This window comes from Epinephelus moara, chromosome 6, assembly GCF_006386435.1.
Source record: "Epinephelus moara isolate mb chromosome 6, YSFRI_EMoa_1.0, whole genome shotgun sequence".
Classification (NCBI taxonomy): Eukaryota; Metazoa; Chordata; class Actinopteri; order Perciformes; family Serranidae; genus Epinephelus; species Epinephelus moara.
In genome coordinates, this window is record NC_065511.1 from 24110320 (window position 1) to 24127835 (window position 17516).

The 17516-nt window shown below is 37.8% G+C and overlaps 2 protein-coding genes across 3 annotated transcripts in view; both read right to left on the reverse strand.

Moving 5' to 3' along the window:
• Positions 1-13105, reverse strand: LOC126391810 (B-cell receptor CD22-like). Its single transcript, XM_050046758.1, has 12 exons — positions 13027-13105; positions 12864-12906; positions 11142-11210; positions 10595-10960; positions 10209-10505; positions 8776-9033; positions 8433-8693; positions 6753-7019; positions 6359-6655; positions 6171-6255; positions 5822-5891; positions 1-1485 (listed from the first exon to the last, which is right to left on the reverse strand). Exons 3-12 carry the CDS (start codon positions 11185-11187, stop codon positions 1156-1158), a joined length of 2277 nt encoding a protein of 758 aa, XP_049902715.1. The 5' UTR covers positions 11188-11210; positions 12864-12906; positions 13027-13105; the 3' UTR covers positions 1-1155.
• A 2337-nt stretch (positions 13106-15442) lies between these two features.
• Positions 15443-17516, reverse strand: part of phldb3 (pleckstrin homology-like domain, family B, member 3) — a 42148-nt gene continuing 40074 nt past the window's right edge. For both annotated transcript variants that reach the window (XM_050046771.1, XM_050046769.1), the window contains exon 15: positions 15443-16220. In XM_050046771.1, coding sequence (XP_049902728.1) covers positions 16086-16220 — 135 coding nt within the window. In that variant the 3' untranslated portion in view covers positions 15443-16085. The remainder of the gene's footprint in view (positions 16221-17516) is intronic.

Genomic DNA, 17516 nt, shown 5'->3' on the forward strand with positions numbered 1-17516 from the left:
TTAATACTGTTATGCTGTGCAGCAGTTCTTTACTGAGGCTTTTTTCTGAAACATACATGTTAAAACAATGTGTCATATGAATATTGCATCATTTCATGACAGGCTTTGAGTTCAGCTTTTGTACGTAACTATGTAACTGCCGACCAAAGAGCAGAAAGAATGTCTGTCTTTCTTTCTTTTTTTTTTAAACAAGCACAAACATTTACATATAGTCCAGTGTGTGGGGCTTAGGGGCATCTATTGATGGAAATGGTATTTAATATTCATTATTATTTCATTAGTTTATAATCACCTGAAAATAAGAATCATTGTGTTTTCATTACCTTAGTACCAGCTGTATATTTATACATACAGACAGAGTAGGTCCTCTTCCCAAAGTCCTCCATGTTGTTCTAAAGTAGCCCAGAACAGACAAATAAAAAAACTCGAGATCGGTCCGTTCGTGTTTTTGTGGTTTGCATGCGGGAGAAATTTCAGCTCTACATTATTACGTCTAGATGCCACTAAATCCTACATGCTGGAACTTTAACACAAAATAAATACAAAACTGTCAATAAAAAAAAGTCAGACAAAGTGTGTAACTGCTTCTTTCCTCTGCAAAAAGGTTTTATTTGATAAATTGACAAAGTTAGCAGTGAAATATTAAATATCAACAATAATTAAATGTGGCAGGATTTTTCTATAGTATTGAACCACAAAGAAGAATAAAGGTTGTGAGTTTGAAGGGAGAATTTGCTGTTATGGTTGATTGTGGGGTAACTACCTACTATATTTATTCAAAATACCTTTAATGGTTATTTTGTTTAGCTTTGCATATATTCAGTAAAGAGAAACCAAAGAAATTACAGTGACAAAAGTTCAGAACTAACCTTGAAGCCACCAGTGTGTTTTACTGACTTTAAATAAGTTGCCTGCAGTGCAGTTTCTGCCTCCACTGCTGCAGACTTTTTGAGCTCAGCTGACTGTAATAAAACTAAAGTGAGATCTGGTGAAGTCTCCTAGCTGTTTAAAGTCCAGGATCCTTTGTTTCAAATACCATTTCCCCCATACTTAATCCTTAATCTTTTCGTCTACAATAAGACCATCAGTGTCTTTCTCTTGTCCCAAATGAGTGTCAGCAACTGTCTCTTCTTCCGTTGCGTCTCCGTTGCTTCCTCAGGACTGCAGACGGATCTCAGCATACTCAGACGTCTTGGAGGCCAGGCCTCTGATCTCCTCTTCCCCAAGCTTACCCTGAGATTTGGCCTGGAGTTTAGCAAAGTCCACTTTTGCATACTGGAGAAGGTCTTCCTCAGCTACTCCTCCCCCTTCCACAGTGGCTTTATTGTCATAAATCACATCTTCTTTGGACAAATTGATCACTCCTTTCTCCTCCATAGTGGCTTTATTGTCATGAATCACATCCTGTTTTAAAGAATTTGTCACTCCTTCGTCTTCCAGAATGGCTTTATTGGCATAAATCACATCCACATTCGAAGAGGTTGTCTACAGGAGAAAAAAAAGGAGATTTGTTTGAGTAATGTAAGCATGTCATAAAAATGTAATAGTTAAGAATGTCATAAAAATGTCATTGTATACGTGTCATAAAAATGTCATAGTATAGCATGTGAAAAAAATGTCATAGTATAGCATGTGATCAAAATGTAATAGTAAAGCATGTCATAAAAATGTAATAGTAAAGCATGTGAAAAAAATGTCATAGTATGGCATGTCATCAAAATGTAATAGTAAAGCATGTCATAAAATGTCATAGTAAAGCATGTCATAAAAATGTCAGAGTATAGCATGTGAAAAAAATGTCATATGTCAAAAAATGTCATAGTATAGCATGTGAAAAAACTGTCATAGTATGTCATGTCAAAAAATGTCATAGTATAGCATGTCATAAAAATGTCATAGTAAAGCATATCATAAAAAATGTCATAGTATAGCATGTGATCAAAATGTAATAGTAAAGCATGTCATAAAAATGTAATAGTAAAGCATGTCATAAAAATGTCATAGTATAGCATGTCATCAAAAATGTCATAGTATAGCATGTCATAAAAATGTCATAGTATAGCATGTCATCAAAAATGTCATAGTATAGCATGTGATCAAAATGTCATAGTATTGCAAAAATGTCATAGTATAGCATGTGATCAAAATGTCATAGTATTGCATGTGAAAAAAACATCACAATATATCACGTCAAAAAATGTCATAGTATAACATGTCATAAAAATGTCATACTATAGCATGTGATCAAAATGTAATAGTAAAGCATGTCATAAAAATGTAATAGTAAAGCATGTCATAAAAATGTCAGAGTATAGCATGTGAAAAAAATGTCATATGTCAAAAAATGTCATAGTATTGCATGTGAAAAAAATATCACAATATATCACGTCAAAAAATGTCATAGTATAACATGTCATAAAAATGTCATAGTTTAGCATGTCATAAAAATGTCAAAGAAATGCATATCATAAAAATGTCATAGTATAGCATGTCATAAAAATGTCGTAGTATAGCATGTCATCAAAATGTAATAGTAAAGCATGTCATAAAAATGTCATAGTATAGCATGTGAAAAAAATATCATAGTATAGCATGTCATAAAAATGTCATAGTAAAGCATGTCATAAAAATGTAATAGTTAAGCATGTCATAAAAATGTCATTGTATACGTGTCATAAAAATGTCATAGTATAGCATGTCTGTCATAAAAATGTCATTGTATACGTGTCATAAAAATGTCATAGTATAGCATGTCATAAAAATGTCATTGTATACGTGTCATAAAAATGTCATAGTATAGCATGTGAAAAAAATGTCATAGTATAGCATGTGATCAAAATGTAATAGTAAAGCATGTCATAAAAATGTAATAGTAAAGCATGTGAAAAAAATGTCATAGTATGGCATGTCATCAAAATGTAATAGTAAAGCATGTCATAAAATGTCATAGTAAAGCATGTCATAAAAATGTAATAGTAAAGCGTGTCATAAAAACGTCATAGTATAGCATGTCAAAAAAATGTCAAAGTATAGCATGTCATAAAAACGTCATAGTATAGCATGTGAAAAAAATGTCATATGTCAAAAAATGTCATAGTATAGCATGTGAAAAAACTGTCATAGTATGTCATGTGAAAAAATGTCATAGTATAGCATGTCATAAAAATGTCATAGTAAAGCATGTCATAAAAATGTAATAGTAAAGCGTGTCATAAAAACGTCATAGTATAGCATGTCAAAAAAATGTCAAATTATTGCATGTCATAAATACGTCATAGTATAGCATGTCAAAAAAATATCATAGTATGGCATGTCAAAAAAATGTCATGATATAGCATGTCATAAAAATGTAATAGTAAAGCATGTCATAAAATGTCAAAGTCAAGCGTGTCATAAAAATGTTATAGTATAACGTGAAAAAACTGTCATAGTATATCATGTCAAAAAATGCCATAGTATAGCATGTCATAAAAATGTCATAGTAAAGTATGTCATAAAAATGTAATAGTAAAGCATGTCATAAAAATGTCATAGTATACGTGTCATAAAAATGTCATAGTATAGCATGTGAAAAAAATGTCATATCATGTCACAAAAATGTCATAGTAAAACGTGAAAAAACTGTCATAGTATGTCTTGTCAAAAAATGTCATAGTATAGCATGTCATAAAAATGTCATAGTATAGCATGTCATAAATACGTCATAGTATATCATGTCATAAATACGTCATAGTATAGCATGTCATAAAAATGTCATAGTATAGCATGTCAAAACAATGTCAAAGTATAGCATGTCATAAATACGTCATAGTATAGCATGTCAAAAAAATATCATAGTATGGCACGTCAAAAAAATGTCATAACATGGCATGTCATAAAAATGTAATAGTAAAGCATGTCATAAAATGTCATAGTATAACATGTGAAAAAACTGTCATAGTATATCATGTCAAAAAATGTCATAGTATAGCATGTCATAAAAATGTCATAGTAAAGCATGTCATAAAAATGTCATAGTAAAGCATGTCATAAAAATGTAATTGTAAAGCATGTCATAAAAATGTCATAGTATACGTGTCATAAAAATGTCATAGTATAGCATGTGAAAAAAATGTCATATCATGTCACAAAAATGTCATAGTATGGCATGTCATCAAAATGTAATCGTAAAGCATGTCATAAAATGTCAAAGTAAAGCGTGTAATAAAAATGTCAAAGAAATGCATATCAAAAAAATGTCATAGTATAGCATGTCATAAAAATGTCGTAGTATAGCATGTCAAAAAAATATCATAGTATGGTATGTCAAAAAAAATGTCAGTATAGCATGTCATAAATACGTCATAGTATAGCATGTCAAAAAAAATATAGTATAGCATGTCAAAAAAATGTCAAAGTATAGCATGTCATAAAAATGTCGTAGTATAGCATATCAAAAAAAATCATAGTGTAGCATGTCAAAGTACAGCATGTCATAAATACATCATAGAATAGCATGTGATAAAAATGTCAAATTATAGCCTGTCATAGTATAGCATGTCAAAAAAATATCGTAGTATAGCAAGTGTAGCATGTCATGAAAACGTCATAGAATAGCATGCCATAAAAACGTCATAGTATAGCATGTCATAAAAATGTCATAGCAGAGTATGCCATAAAAATGTCATAGTATGGCATGTCATAAGCATGTTATAGTATCTTATACAAATGTCATAGTATAGTATCTCATAAAGATGTCATTGTAAAGCATGTCATAAAAATGTCATAGTATAGTATGTCACCCTTGTCAGTTTTACTACACTAAGACAATTTTATGACATGCCCTTCTGTGAAGATTACATGGCATACTATACTAGGATTTTAAATTTTATAGTATGTCATCAAAACATCATAGTATAGAGTGCCATAACTTTGTCATAGCATGCCATTGAAACATATCAAACATAGTATAATGTGCCATGAAAACTTCATAGTAAAGGATTCCATAAAAATGTCACAGTATAGTATGTCTTGCCTACATCATAGTATTCTAAAATATTATAGTGAAGTGGGTCTAAAAATGTTATAGTATAATTTGCCATAGAAAAGTCATAGTATAGTAAAACATTATGAATTTGCTGTAAAAAATCATAGTATAGTATGCCATAAAACATCATAGTTTGTATGCCATAAAATGTCATAGTATAGCATGTCTTAAATGTTGTGGTGTAGTATACCATAGAATATACCAATGTATGTTATAGAAAACTAAAATGTTACTGTAAAGCATGCTGTAAAAATGCATGTTATACTATGACATTTTCACATCTAACTATACTATAAGATTTTTATAGCATACTGTAAATAGACGTTTGCATGGCATTCTATACTATGAATTTGTTGTGGCGTAATTTACTGTTGCGTTTTAGTATACTATAACATTTAATGGGTACTTACTATGACATGTCTCATGACTATGACTATCACATTTTTAGGGCATTTGGTACTGATGTTTATACTGCATTCTATACTTTAACATTTTACTACACTAAGACATTTTTATGGTATATTATATTATCATGTCTTCATGGCATACTATACTATAGTTTTCTACTATACTATGATGTTTATATTACACACTACTGTGACATTGATATCACTGTAGTGAATTGTTTATGACTTTTTAACTCATGAAATACAGATTTGACAGTAAAAAGATAATTTTCTGAAAAGTTTTACTTGTACTTAAAATTCATTGCTCATAGGTTATGTGAAGGTGTTTGTGCGTCTTAAGTTTGAACCTACATGCTTACATAGGTTTTGTGCAAGGACATAAACTCACCCCATTAGTAACTAAACAGTCGGAAGTGTCCACCATTCCCTTGTCGGGTGAATGGCTGCCTTTCCGTTTCCTATAATCAACACAAAAAGCAATAGTTATATGTACAGTAATTTACATTTTTTATTAAAGTCTCTCAGTTCATGGTCATATTGAGAGATGTTCTGGGGCAGCCATGGGTGCCCGATGAAACTTATTGCAAGCCTGGTCACAATCCAAGTCACACCCACAACAACAAACTCAAAATGTATTTCTGTCTCATTTTCAAACCACTTTTCAGTATGTCCTCTTAACAGTAGGGTATTATGGGTGCTAGCTCATGTCCTCTCAGCTGTGTTTTCATGTTTCTTACCTGCAAAAGAGCAGCAGCAGTGGGACACACACCAGCACCATCCCCACTGCTCCCACTGCAGAGCCGATCGTAACAGCACGGAGGTCTGAAAAGTGAACACAAACCATATGAGTCAGTAAAATGAGAGAGAGGCAGAGTATGCAGAAGAAAAGATTGATATAAATGCAGCATCCTGCAGATTCCTTCACCTAGCTGTGTTTCGCTGGAAGATATATTGAATGCAAAATTATCAGAGCCCAGTGAGTTGAAGCTGAGGCAGACCAGAGTGGGCATGTCTTCGTCAAGATGGTACAGGGTGATGAGACTCCTCATGCCCACGCTTCCCAGGGGAACTTCCCTGATTGGGATGACAGCAGAGTGATTCACAGGCTCTCCGGCCAATTCCCAGACTAGGGAGGGAGGCGGGTTCCCCTGGCTGTCACAGGTACATCGGAGCAGGGATAAAATCTTGACACAGTGGGACGAAGGCAAGATCTCTGGAGGAACTGAGACAGAGAGGGTAAATGGCTACTTGTAAATTCTTGGTCAAACATGTTGGGAGTATTCAAGGCTTAAAATGAATAAAAGATGAATAAATCTCACATGTGACATCAATGCTTGCAGGCTCTGAGTATTCAGCTCCGTGGACATTCAGAGCTTCACAGTAATACTGATCCTCTGAGAGTTTGGTCACATTGAAGGTGAAGTCTCCCTCAAAGCCCACCACTTCTTTCTCTCTTCCAGCCACTCTGAACCAGGTGACGTTAATCGCTGCTGGATTGGCGATGCTTGTGCAGGTCAGAGTTACAGAGCTGCCATCCTTCACTGGACCAGAGGGGTCAGCAGACACTGAGGTGTTCTTAGGGGGATCTGAAAAAGATGATGTTTCTGTTAGTCATGTGTCCAAGCCTAAGGTTTTTACTGTATGTTGGGAATGCACAATACATTTAACAAGCAAATTATTTTTAGGATGATTCACAAGAGGTTTGTGGGCTGTAGGGATTTGTAAATTCAAGGTTTGTTTTGCTACCTCAAATTGGTGTCCCCCATTGTGGTTGGATGAGAATACAAGATTATGATATTATTCACATTGTTCTTTTTAGGAGGATTTTTGAGAGTTTGAAAGTTTTCTGGACTCGTTTATTTGTGTGGTGGGAGATTTACAGTCCTTAGGGACTTGGGTTGAGAAACCGGAGGGTCGTCTGTTCAAGTCCCCGTGAAAAAGAGTGAAAAAATTGAATTTGCCCTCAGGGGGATTTATAAAGTATATCAAATTTTTAAAATTAAATTAAATTAAATATAAGGAAAACAACCCGATGCGGTCCGAGATGTAAACATTAATGGCATCCTCCTCAGCTGGGCTTTAACGTTAGCTAGCCCAGTGGTGCTAGCAGTAGATACACACTACCTTCTTTGCGGTGATACAGTTGGTGGGTGTAGTTGGGTCGAAAGAAAATAGTTCCTGCATGAAACTGCTTGGAACAAGGTCTTTGGAAGAGACATTGCTGTTTGGGGAGGAAGTCTTAAAGCACCACAGCCATCACAGTGCCATCTAGGTCCATTGCATTTTAGAGAGGGCAGACATCTCTGAGGCCGGTATCTCCAACACTCGGAAACTCACACCAAAACAATCTAGACTGATAAATAGCCCTACAGGTAAAAGGAAAAATATGTATGTTTCATTTTGGGGGGAACTGTCCCTTTAAGCCACCACAGATAAGAAGGCCCTAAAGTGAATAAGGGTTTTGCTGATGAAGATCATGTGATATGATCCAGTATACCAATACTGAATGATTAATGGAGGCTACTTTTTAATAACGAGAAGCAAAACGTAAAGAAAGAAAAATAACCAAGTCTGCAGAGAAAACAAAAGATTTATGTATAGATACTATAAAGGTTTACTTTGAGTTGCCTTTTCAGTAAACCGAGACAACCTTTTCATTTTATTTGGTTGAAAAAGACGTCTTAATAAAGACAGAATCCAAACAAAACATCTACACATTAATGAACACAGTGGCACACATGTGGACGTACTATACAACAGAGCTCAGTCATGATGGACCACTGACATAGAAAGGATTTTGAGGTTGTCACGCATTGCCACAATGCGTTACTGTCCAAAGTCCAGACACTGTAGTGTTGCCCTGTGACTGAGTCTTGGCTTCAGATCATGTTTGGGTGACCACAGCTGGATGTACAGTAGTTATATACAGCATATGAACACACTGGAAACATACAGTTTTGTTGTTTGTGTAAAGTCTTTACTGTGAAAAATGAACTTACACTGAATGTCCAGCTGAATCTGCGGTGAGATTTCCTCCCCCAGCTCACTTTTTGCCGTACAGTGGTAGTCACCACTATGGCTCGGGTCGACATTGTTTATAACCAGACTTGATCCAAGCTCCGTCTCCTCCTCGTTATCTTTGTACCAGGTGTAGTTGGTCACAGGTGGGTTGGCACGGCTCTCGCAGAGCAGAGAAACAAAGCTGCCTTCCAGTATTGGACCACTAGGGTCAACAATTACTCTGGTGTCCTTGGGAGGAACTGGAAAAACAAACAAGTATGGTTTCAGTCAGTGTTACTGGACATTATTTGTCATCTGTGCTTCTGTGTCACTCTGACTTACATTGTACATCTATCTGTGTGATGGATGAGTTCTGGGTTCCATATCCGTTACTGGCTTTGCAGAAAAATCTGCTGTCCACTTCTGAGACCGTAGTTGAAAGCCTGTACTTCGAACCTACTGCTGACACCTGCTCTCCATCCACTTTGTACCAGGTGTAGCTGTCTACGGCTGGATTTGCGTTGGCGCTGCAGGTCAGAGTCACTGAGTTGCCCTCTCTTACAGGGCCAGGGTCGCTAACTGATGTGTTATTTGGAGGATCTGAAAAAGAATTTTGAAAGTCTTGTGAGCTTTAGAGGTATATATTTCAGGGACAGATGTAGGAGTGGCATCAGTCTTGCGGCACCAGTGGCATCTAAACAATACTTTATTTTACATATCCCACATACTGGGACATATGACATGCTAGCACATTCTCACTCTGACCTTGTCACATACATTTTGGTCATGGACTTTCCACGTCCACATATGATATGCAAGGTACCCTGGGTGCATTGGTTTTTGACATTCTGGGACATTGTGATGTTAAGCTCTGCCTGTTACATGCATTGTCTTCTTTCAAGATTCACTTCTGTTTGCACAGGAAATGTAACTTTTATATACAGTCTCTTTCAAAATAAATGCACTACGTAGGTACAACTTTTTTTCTCCTTCAACAACAAAAGCAGGTGGTTAGGTTTAGGAAAAAAAGAATAGGGTTTGACTTTAGAAACTTATAGGACGCGAACAGCGGTTTATCGGGTGAAAGTTGATGTTTGTTGGACCCATCCACCACCCTTCCCGCACACCCCACTCAAACTTTCACCGCCTTAACTTTCATCCTTGTCCCGCTGCGTTTCCCCCTGATGCCGCCGGGTCCCATTAAACTATAACAGCAACCGGCTGCGTATCATGGCAACATTAAAGGATGCCTTTTTTTGTTGGTTTCTGACGTTGCAAGTCACAGCCCAAGCGCCAGATTTCAACGACTTCGGAGTGAGACCGAGCTTGACATGCCAAAATAGTTCATGTATTCATTCATTTTCCAAAACCGCTTATCCTGTTAGGCTATCCCAGCTGACAGCGAAAGGCGGGGTACACCCTGGACAGGTTGCTCACATTCACACCTACGGCCAATTTAGAGTCACCAATTGACTTAACCTGCATGTCTTTGAACTGTAGGAGGAAGCTGGACTACCCAGAGAAAACCAACACTGTCATGGGGAGAACATACAAACTCCCCCACCCCAGGTTCGAACCAGTAACCCTCTTGCTGTGAGGCAACAATGCTGACTGTGCAGCCCATGCCAGTATAGTGATTAACAACCACACAAATGGAATCTTTTACAACATGTCTTAGCATCACATTATATAAAATGAGATGACATGATAGGCTGTGATCTGAAACAACACCCAACACAGCAATTAGACACAGAAAATGCCAGAAACATACTCACAAAGAACATGGAGGGTCAAGCTCTTTTCATACAGAAGGTCTCTGTTGCCAGCTTGTCGGATGTAGAGAGCGGTGCATGAGAACCTTTGTCCATTGTGGAGGTACGAGGCTGTGAAGTTCATCACAGAGGTCACAAATTTAGTTTCCATGTTCTCGTCAGTGTCACCTATACTGGGGGTCCAAGTAAGAACTGGTGGAAGAACAGGACAGGGAGCTACAGCCGTGCAGTTCAACTTCACTGGAGTGCCTTCTTCTACCTCCAGCCTGGATGGAGTTATGGTGGGTTTGGGCAGTGAATCTGAGGAGTAAAAACAAGGAGGAAATGGCAAGAGACATTCCAAAAGATGTGGGTTTACATGTGGAAGAGTTACAGGACAAAACACAAACTTTGAGTGGTGATAGCAACACTCGTTCTGAAGTTGAACTTCAGATTGTTGTCACACTGCAGTCTGAAGTAATAGCTCTCATCATCGTCCGGTGACAGGTTGTTGAAGATGGTGGTGCAGTCCTTCTCATGCAAGATCCCCGTTAGGTTTCCTTGCAGGATATTAGAGCTCGCGAGTTCTCCAGTGAGGCTGGAATCAAACACCTGCGTTCGTCTCCAACCTCTCTTCCAAATAGCTCTACACGAATCATCCAGGTGTTGATCCCAGCCTGAGAGCAAGGTGAAAGTGCAGGGGATCATCACACAGGATCCACTTAGTCCCTCGACTGTCTGAGGCATGAAGGCTGCCCATTGTTGGCACAAGATACCTGAGGTGAAACAAAAGCAACAAAATAAGTGCAAGCCAAGGCTAACATGAATATAAGTATTCCAACCAGTAGTAAACGTCACAAAATTATCATTATTTAAGGGAAACTAAACCATCCAAATAGAACACCCAAAAAAGTTTGTGAGAAATTATAATCATTTGAAGGCATCCAAAAAGCCTACCTTGAAATAGACAGCACATGAGCAAAACCTTTACAGCACCTGTCATACTTTTCTGTCAGGTTGATGATCCTAAAAAAAAGGTACCAGACACACAAAAAATCTGATAATTATTATTCTTGGTTAAAGGGTGACTTTGGTATTTTCCAACCTGGACCATTTTCCCATGTTTTGTGTCTCAGTGGCTAATGGAAACAGCAATTTTTGAAACTGGTCTTGTATTGAGCAAGATGGCTGCAGGCAGCAACCCCGAAACAGGCTGCAATGTAACCCTTACAGGCAACTGAGCACTGTCAGTGTACATCCACTAAAAGTGCTTGTTTTTTGCCACTGAAAGGCTTAAATTGTTATTTCAAGTTTCTGACAACGTTATGAAAGGATTCCTACACAGATAGACCTTTTGTGAAGGAGTAACATCCTTTTCAGTTAACTCCATTTAAATAAACAGTAATTTCAGAATGTATAGGGCCAAAATATTTTCACATTTGACTGAGTGAATTAAAACTTTATTTCAACCAAATCAGAGTTGCTAATTGTTAAAACAGTGGAAAGATGAACCAGCAGGTTTTTAGAGCGTTGCAGAACGGTGATTCGCAGGTAGTTGCCTGTTTCATCTTGTCTCATGGCGAATCTTTGGTCTGAACTGGGCTTAAGGCTTGTTTCTGGTTAAAAAAAAGAAAATCTTACTATTTAACAAAAACATCTATGACTGTAGGGATCCTTGCCATAGTGTTATCAGACACTTTCAGTGGATGTACATTGGCTATACCCAGTTGCCCGCAGGGATTACATCATAGCCTGTTTCACTGCTGCTGGCTGCAGCGCTCTGGCTCGATACCTGAACACTTTCAAAAATTGTTGTTTAATTAGTCACTTAGACACAAAAACATGGGAAACAGGGTCCAGGTTGAAAATAGTGAAGTTAGCCTTTAACCATTACGTTATGAACAGCCAGGGTAATAAAGAATAAATCCTGTTTTTAGAGGAAAATTATACTTCGTCAATCCGACACACAAAGTGAAAGATCATTATTTGACCATTTCTTCGTCTTGTTACATTTTTTTGTTGCTGAAAGTGATTCCTAGTATTTGTACTGTTTAAAGTATTTAACAGTAGAGAGGTACTACCATGCTCATATGAATTCTTAAAGACATACAAAGCATTCAGAATTATATGTAAGAAAACATGTTTTGCAGCATAATTTGAATGGACTCTCAAAAGTCAAAGTATTCACTTACAAAGTTGTTGTTTTAACATTATTCAATATTACATTAAGTTGTAGTGCGGCAGTGAAGTAACATATTACTGTAGCTGGGAAAATAATGTGCTTCCCTTTGCTGTTATAAGCAAGCAAACACGAGGAAGTTTTCTACGGGTCATATGAAATTGTTTGCATAAGTATGCAAACTATGATCTAGACAGCAAGTATGCAGAACAATGTTGCAGTGATGAAATATTACAAGAATAAAAGAGATGAAATTCAGTGTAAAAGTAGTGATCTAGCAAATGGGCACGAATAAAGACACCTTGAACCTCAATAAAGACTGAACTTTATGTATTTTCCATGTACCAGTATTTTCAAAGTGTTTAAGCTGCTTAAGTTGATATATTTAAGTACATTTGTGACAATGAAATAAGAATTTATTTCTGTACAAATCTACAAAATGAACTAACAAGATAAATCTGACATGCAGTCATTTGAGCTGTCTGAAAATCAAGCCTCACCTTACAGCCAACAATGATGTTCAGCATACGACGTCCTATTTTTCTGAGGAAAAAAGAACACATTTGAGATTTAAATACACAACTCCTGACTTGAGCATAAAGTATATTCAGTGGTGATATCTTATCAAATTGTTTTTGATAAAGAAGCAAATTAAGGTTTTACCAGCATTGAAGGGTCAGTGGTAATAATCCAACAACTGAGTCATTTCAGACTGGTGGAGTGTGGAGATGACACACTTAGCTCTTGTATGATTGGTCTGGGGAGTGGCGTTCAGCACAACAGGGTTTTGATTCTCTCTCTTCAGTAATGCAAGACCTGTCAGTTATTTTCTAGGGAAATTACACAACGTGTGTCAGTGTCAAATTTTGACACCAGAAGAAGAAGTTGTGTTTTTTTTTTAAAGATTATTTTTCAGGGCTTTTTGGCTTTAATGGACAGAGACAGAAAAAGGATTAAAAAAGCAGAATTTTTTCACACACTTACTGTTTTATCACAACATTTTGTTATTTGGAATCAGGTAAAGAGGAAATAAAGGAATGCAGGAGGAAAGACACAGAATGTCACCTGCATAAAGGAGCAAGCCACATTATAAATAATTTGATTTCTTAAATAGACGGTCAAGTTGAGGGTAAATAGAAACAGCACTGATATTCAGTTAAAAAAAAGCAAAAACAGACACTGTAGTACAGTAGTGCTTTCACCAATAGTAGTAGAATACTTTCCAGTGGTCACTGTGTGACATGTGTTTGACCAGGCTGGATTTCTGAACCCTCTTCAACCAAGATAATGTGAAGGTGTACTGGTGTTGACAGCTGTGCAACTGTATATGGTTGGTTTTTCCACAAGCATTTGAACACACCAAATAGGAAATGTTTCAAAACTCTGTGAGCTGATTTAGAAGCAGCGCTGACACAGGTTGAAGTGACTTTACAAAAAGACAGAAAAGGTTTAAGTGGTTAATTGTCTGAGGATGATAATACAGAAGGTTCATGGCACAGAAAGATTTTGGTCTGTGCCAGTAAGCACCTAAAAAGAGCAGGAAATGAGCTCACAGGCTCCACGACTGGTGCAGATAGATGTATATTACAATTTACATCAAAATGAGACTGAATTTGGTGTCAGTTTCATCACATTAAAACCACACCATATTTAAGGGGAATAACAGATCTATTAACATCAACTTTCTAGCAGGAAGAAATCTGTTGCGACTCAATAAAAAAAACTTTCTACAAAGGAATTAGGAACTAGTGTTGAAATGTGCACCCTGCTTTACAAAGGGACCATGTTAAAGTAAGAAAACAGGGAAGTTACATATGTCAGAGAGTGCGGATCATTTGATAAAGATCTTTAACACATTTTTGGGAAATGGTATGTACCGTCAAATGCTACAACAAAAGTAGGACATTAGGCCCCTGTGAGCTGTGTGCTGGTTTATCTCTGCAATTTCTTTGAAGAAAGTGTGAAAGGATATTTGGTCAAAACGCTATTAAAAAGCAATGATAAGTAAAAACAGGGCACTCAACACATGACCACTGAAATATAGTTAAAACTGACATCGATTAGCCACAACACTGAAACCAGTTGAAGTGAATAACACAGATCATCTTGTTACAATGCAATGTTCTGTAAGGAAACCTTGTGTGGATGCCACTACCCACCCAAACACCGGTGCAGAACCCCTCATGGAAACAGCACTTCCCGATGGCAGTGAGCCCCCATCTGGACAATACAACACACCATACCACAAAACCTGCTCAGGAATAGCCCAAAGGAGTGTGACAAAGAGTTCAAGGCGTCAACCTGGCCTCCACATTCCCCAGACCCCAATCCAGTCGAGCATCCATGGTACATGCCGGTACCTTAGAGATCCTGTGTCCATACCTCGACAGGTCAGAGGCCCTGTGAATGGATCAGATTTGACTCCTCTGGACACAGGACCTTGCGGGGTGTCCTGCAGTCTCTGGTGGCAGATCTTGTGTGCTGTTGTCCTTAATGTTTTTTGTTATATGGTTATGTCATGTTTTATTTATAGTGCTTATGTCTTGTTGTTTTTGCTTATGTGCCTTGTTATGTGCTTCTGTCTATGGTTGTGTGCTTGCTCTGTGCTTATGGACATGCCATCAATCCGCTTTCATCTGTGCTTCTGTGCTTTTGTATGTTATTTTGTCTTTCTCTTATATACACTTTCACCATCAAGCTGCCAGGAACTGCAGATGAAAATTAGCTTGTATGGCTAAATCTGGCACATGTACGTGACTTAGGTGATCATGGTAACTAATGTGCCATAAGGGGGTGTACTTGGTCTGCAAAGGTGTTTGGGTCAATGTTACTCACTTCACCTGCAGAGGTTTAATGTTGTTGTTAGTCAGTGTAGTATCGTAAGACTACAAGAAGCACAACTGGAAGAAAAATGGGGAAAATGGAGATTACGCAAGACTCAAACCATTGATATCACAATGGAGCTACACATGAATCCATCAAGACTGCATCAAAGGTCGGGCAAAATGTAGCCTCAGTGTATTTCCTTCACATTTTTAAAGATTTAAGATGGAAATAAAGAGAGCAAAATAGGGCAAACTCTTCATGAATAAACATTTAATAGTGCATTCATAACAGTGTATGCCTTCATTTATTTGCATATCAAACCCATATAAATTTCCAAATAACTTAATTCATGAAAATTTAACTTATGAAAACAAAGATACATGATATGGACATAGCAGTGAAAACAATATAAAGCAATCCAACAAAAACACAGCACAAATTAAGACAGTCTGAAAAGGTGTATTTGTTGCTAGATGGTTATATTGGATTGCATTATATTGCACAGGTGTTGCTATTATTGTGTCCACTCCCTGTTGTAGTGTGTTGTAGTGTAGTGTACACCAGTCTTCCTGTAATCCTGGACTCAGACCAGCAGGGGGAGGTCAGGCTCCAAGAGTGAAACCTCCCAGTAACAGACTCCCAGCGTGCAGGCTGGTGTGTTGAAGCTCAGTGGTGAACCTCTGCCGCCACTCGAGCATCAAGTAACAGTTTCCTCCGCTGTGTTCGAGCACCTCAAACTACTGCACCTCCATCCACAGATTCATGAGTCCAGGTACAGCATCAGCTCCTGAGGTGGATCTCAGCCACAACCTGCCCCTCAGACGGGGGCAGACGACTCACTGCATTGTCCGCTCAGCAGCTTCACTCAAGGGTCTCACAGTCACGTATGCAAGAGGTCAATATCGGCTGTGCTCGTCTGTTGCTGTGACAATGACATCCATCCAAATTCGCATGGATACTGGATTGGTAGCCACAAGAAAGAAGAGACGGTCGTATGTCTTCACGCAGAACGTCAGGCTGGGCCGGGGAGACTGAAGGGAAGACAGACAGTAAGAATGTGATAAGTCATGATGAAGAGGAGGCTCTCTGACAGGACTCTCACTAGAGAGATTTTACAAACCTAAAAGCTATTTAAAAAATAAATAGCTGTGTCATAGGCTGGTGTTGCTTTCGTCTGAAAGAATTCTTTATCTTTACACCGAAATGCACAACCCCAAGTCCTTTTTCATGTACAAACTGCAGCAGATACTGTTTCTCTGGTTCTATCAGTAGAGAAGGCTGGGAATTAGGTATTTAATACAACTTGGACTAGAACCATAGACTGTATATAAAGACAGACGACATGACAGCTCCCCAAAAGTGAAGCCAAAACATCTAGATTGCCTCCTGGTGGCTGGCTGCAGTATAGCCCGCCAATAAAGCCCTCCGTCTCCACATTAGCCGATGGAACATAAGCCAAAATAAAAACTCATCACAACTCATTATAACTTGATTGACAACTGTGTGAGTCAATCGGTGGGCTCGCATTGAGTGCCGCTGCTAGCGATTGATCGGACAGGTGTATGGGCAGGAAACTTGATACTGCAGAGTTCACTACTGCATAGACTCTGCCTCCGAAAGACGTCACAAGAGCAAGATGGCAGCAGCTGTATCCGGGATATTTTAGCTTTACTTCTGTACAGCGGGGATAAGTGGAGATGTGTCGTCCATCTTTATATACAGTCAATAACTACAACACTGAAGTGAAGAATGTGACTTTTTGTGCACAGTTGTTCAGTAAGGAAAGACATTCTAAGATCCTTTACTTAAAGGTCCACTGTGTAAGATTTCGGGACATCTATTGGCAGAAATGGAAAATAATATTCATAACTAAGTTTTCAATTATTTATAATCACTTGAAACTAAGAATCCTTAGAATGAGCCATTTATAGCTACATACGGAGCGGGTCCTCTTCCATGGAGTTTGCCAAGTTGTTCTACAGTAGCCCAGAGCGGACAATTCAAACACTGGCTCTAAATAGGACCATTCGATTTTACATGTAAGCCACAGTAGTTCTCCAGCATGTACAGTCAGGTCCATAATTATTTGGACAATGATACAGTTGTCATCATTTTGGCTCTGTACACCACCACAATGGGTTTTAAATGAAACAATGAATACCTGCTTAAAGTGCAGACTCAGCTTTCATTTAAGGCTTTTTTTCAAAAATGTAGTATGAACCGTGTAGGAATTACAACCATTTCTTCACACAGTCCCCCAACTTTAAGGGCTCATAAGTATTTGGACAAACTAACATAATCATCAATTAAACAGTCAGTTTTAAACT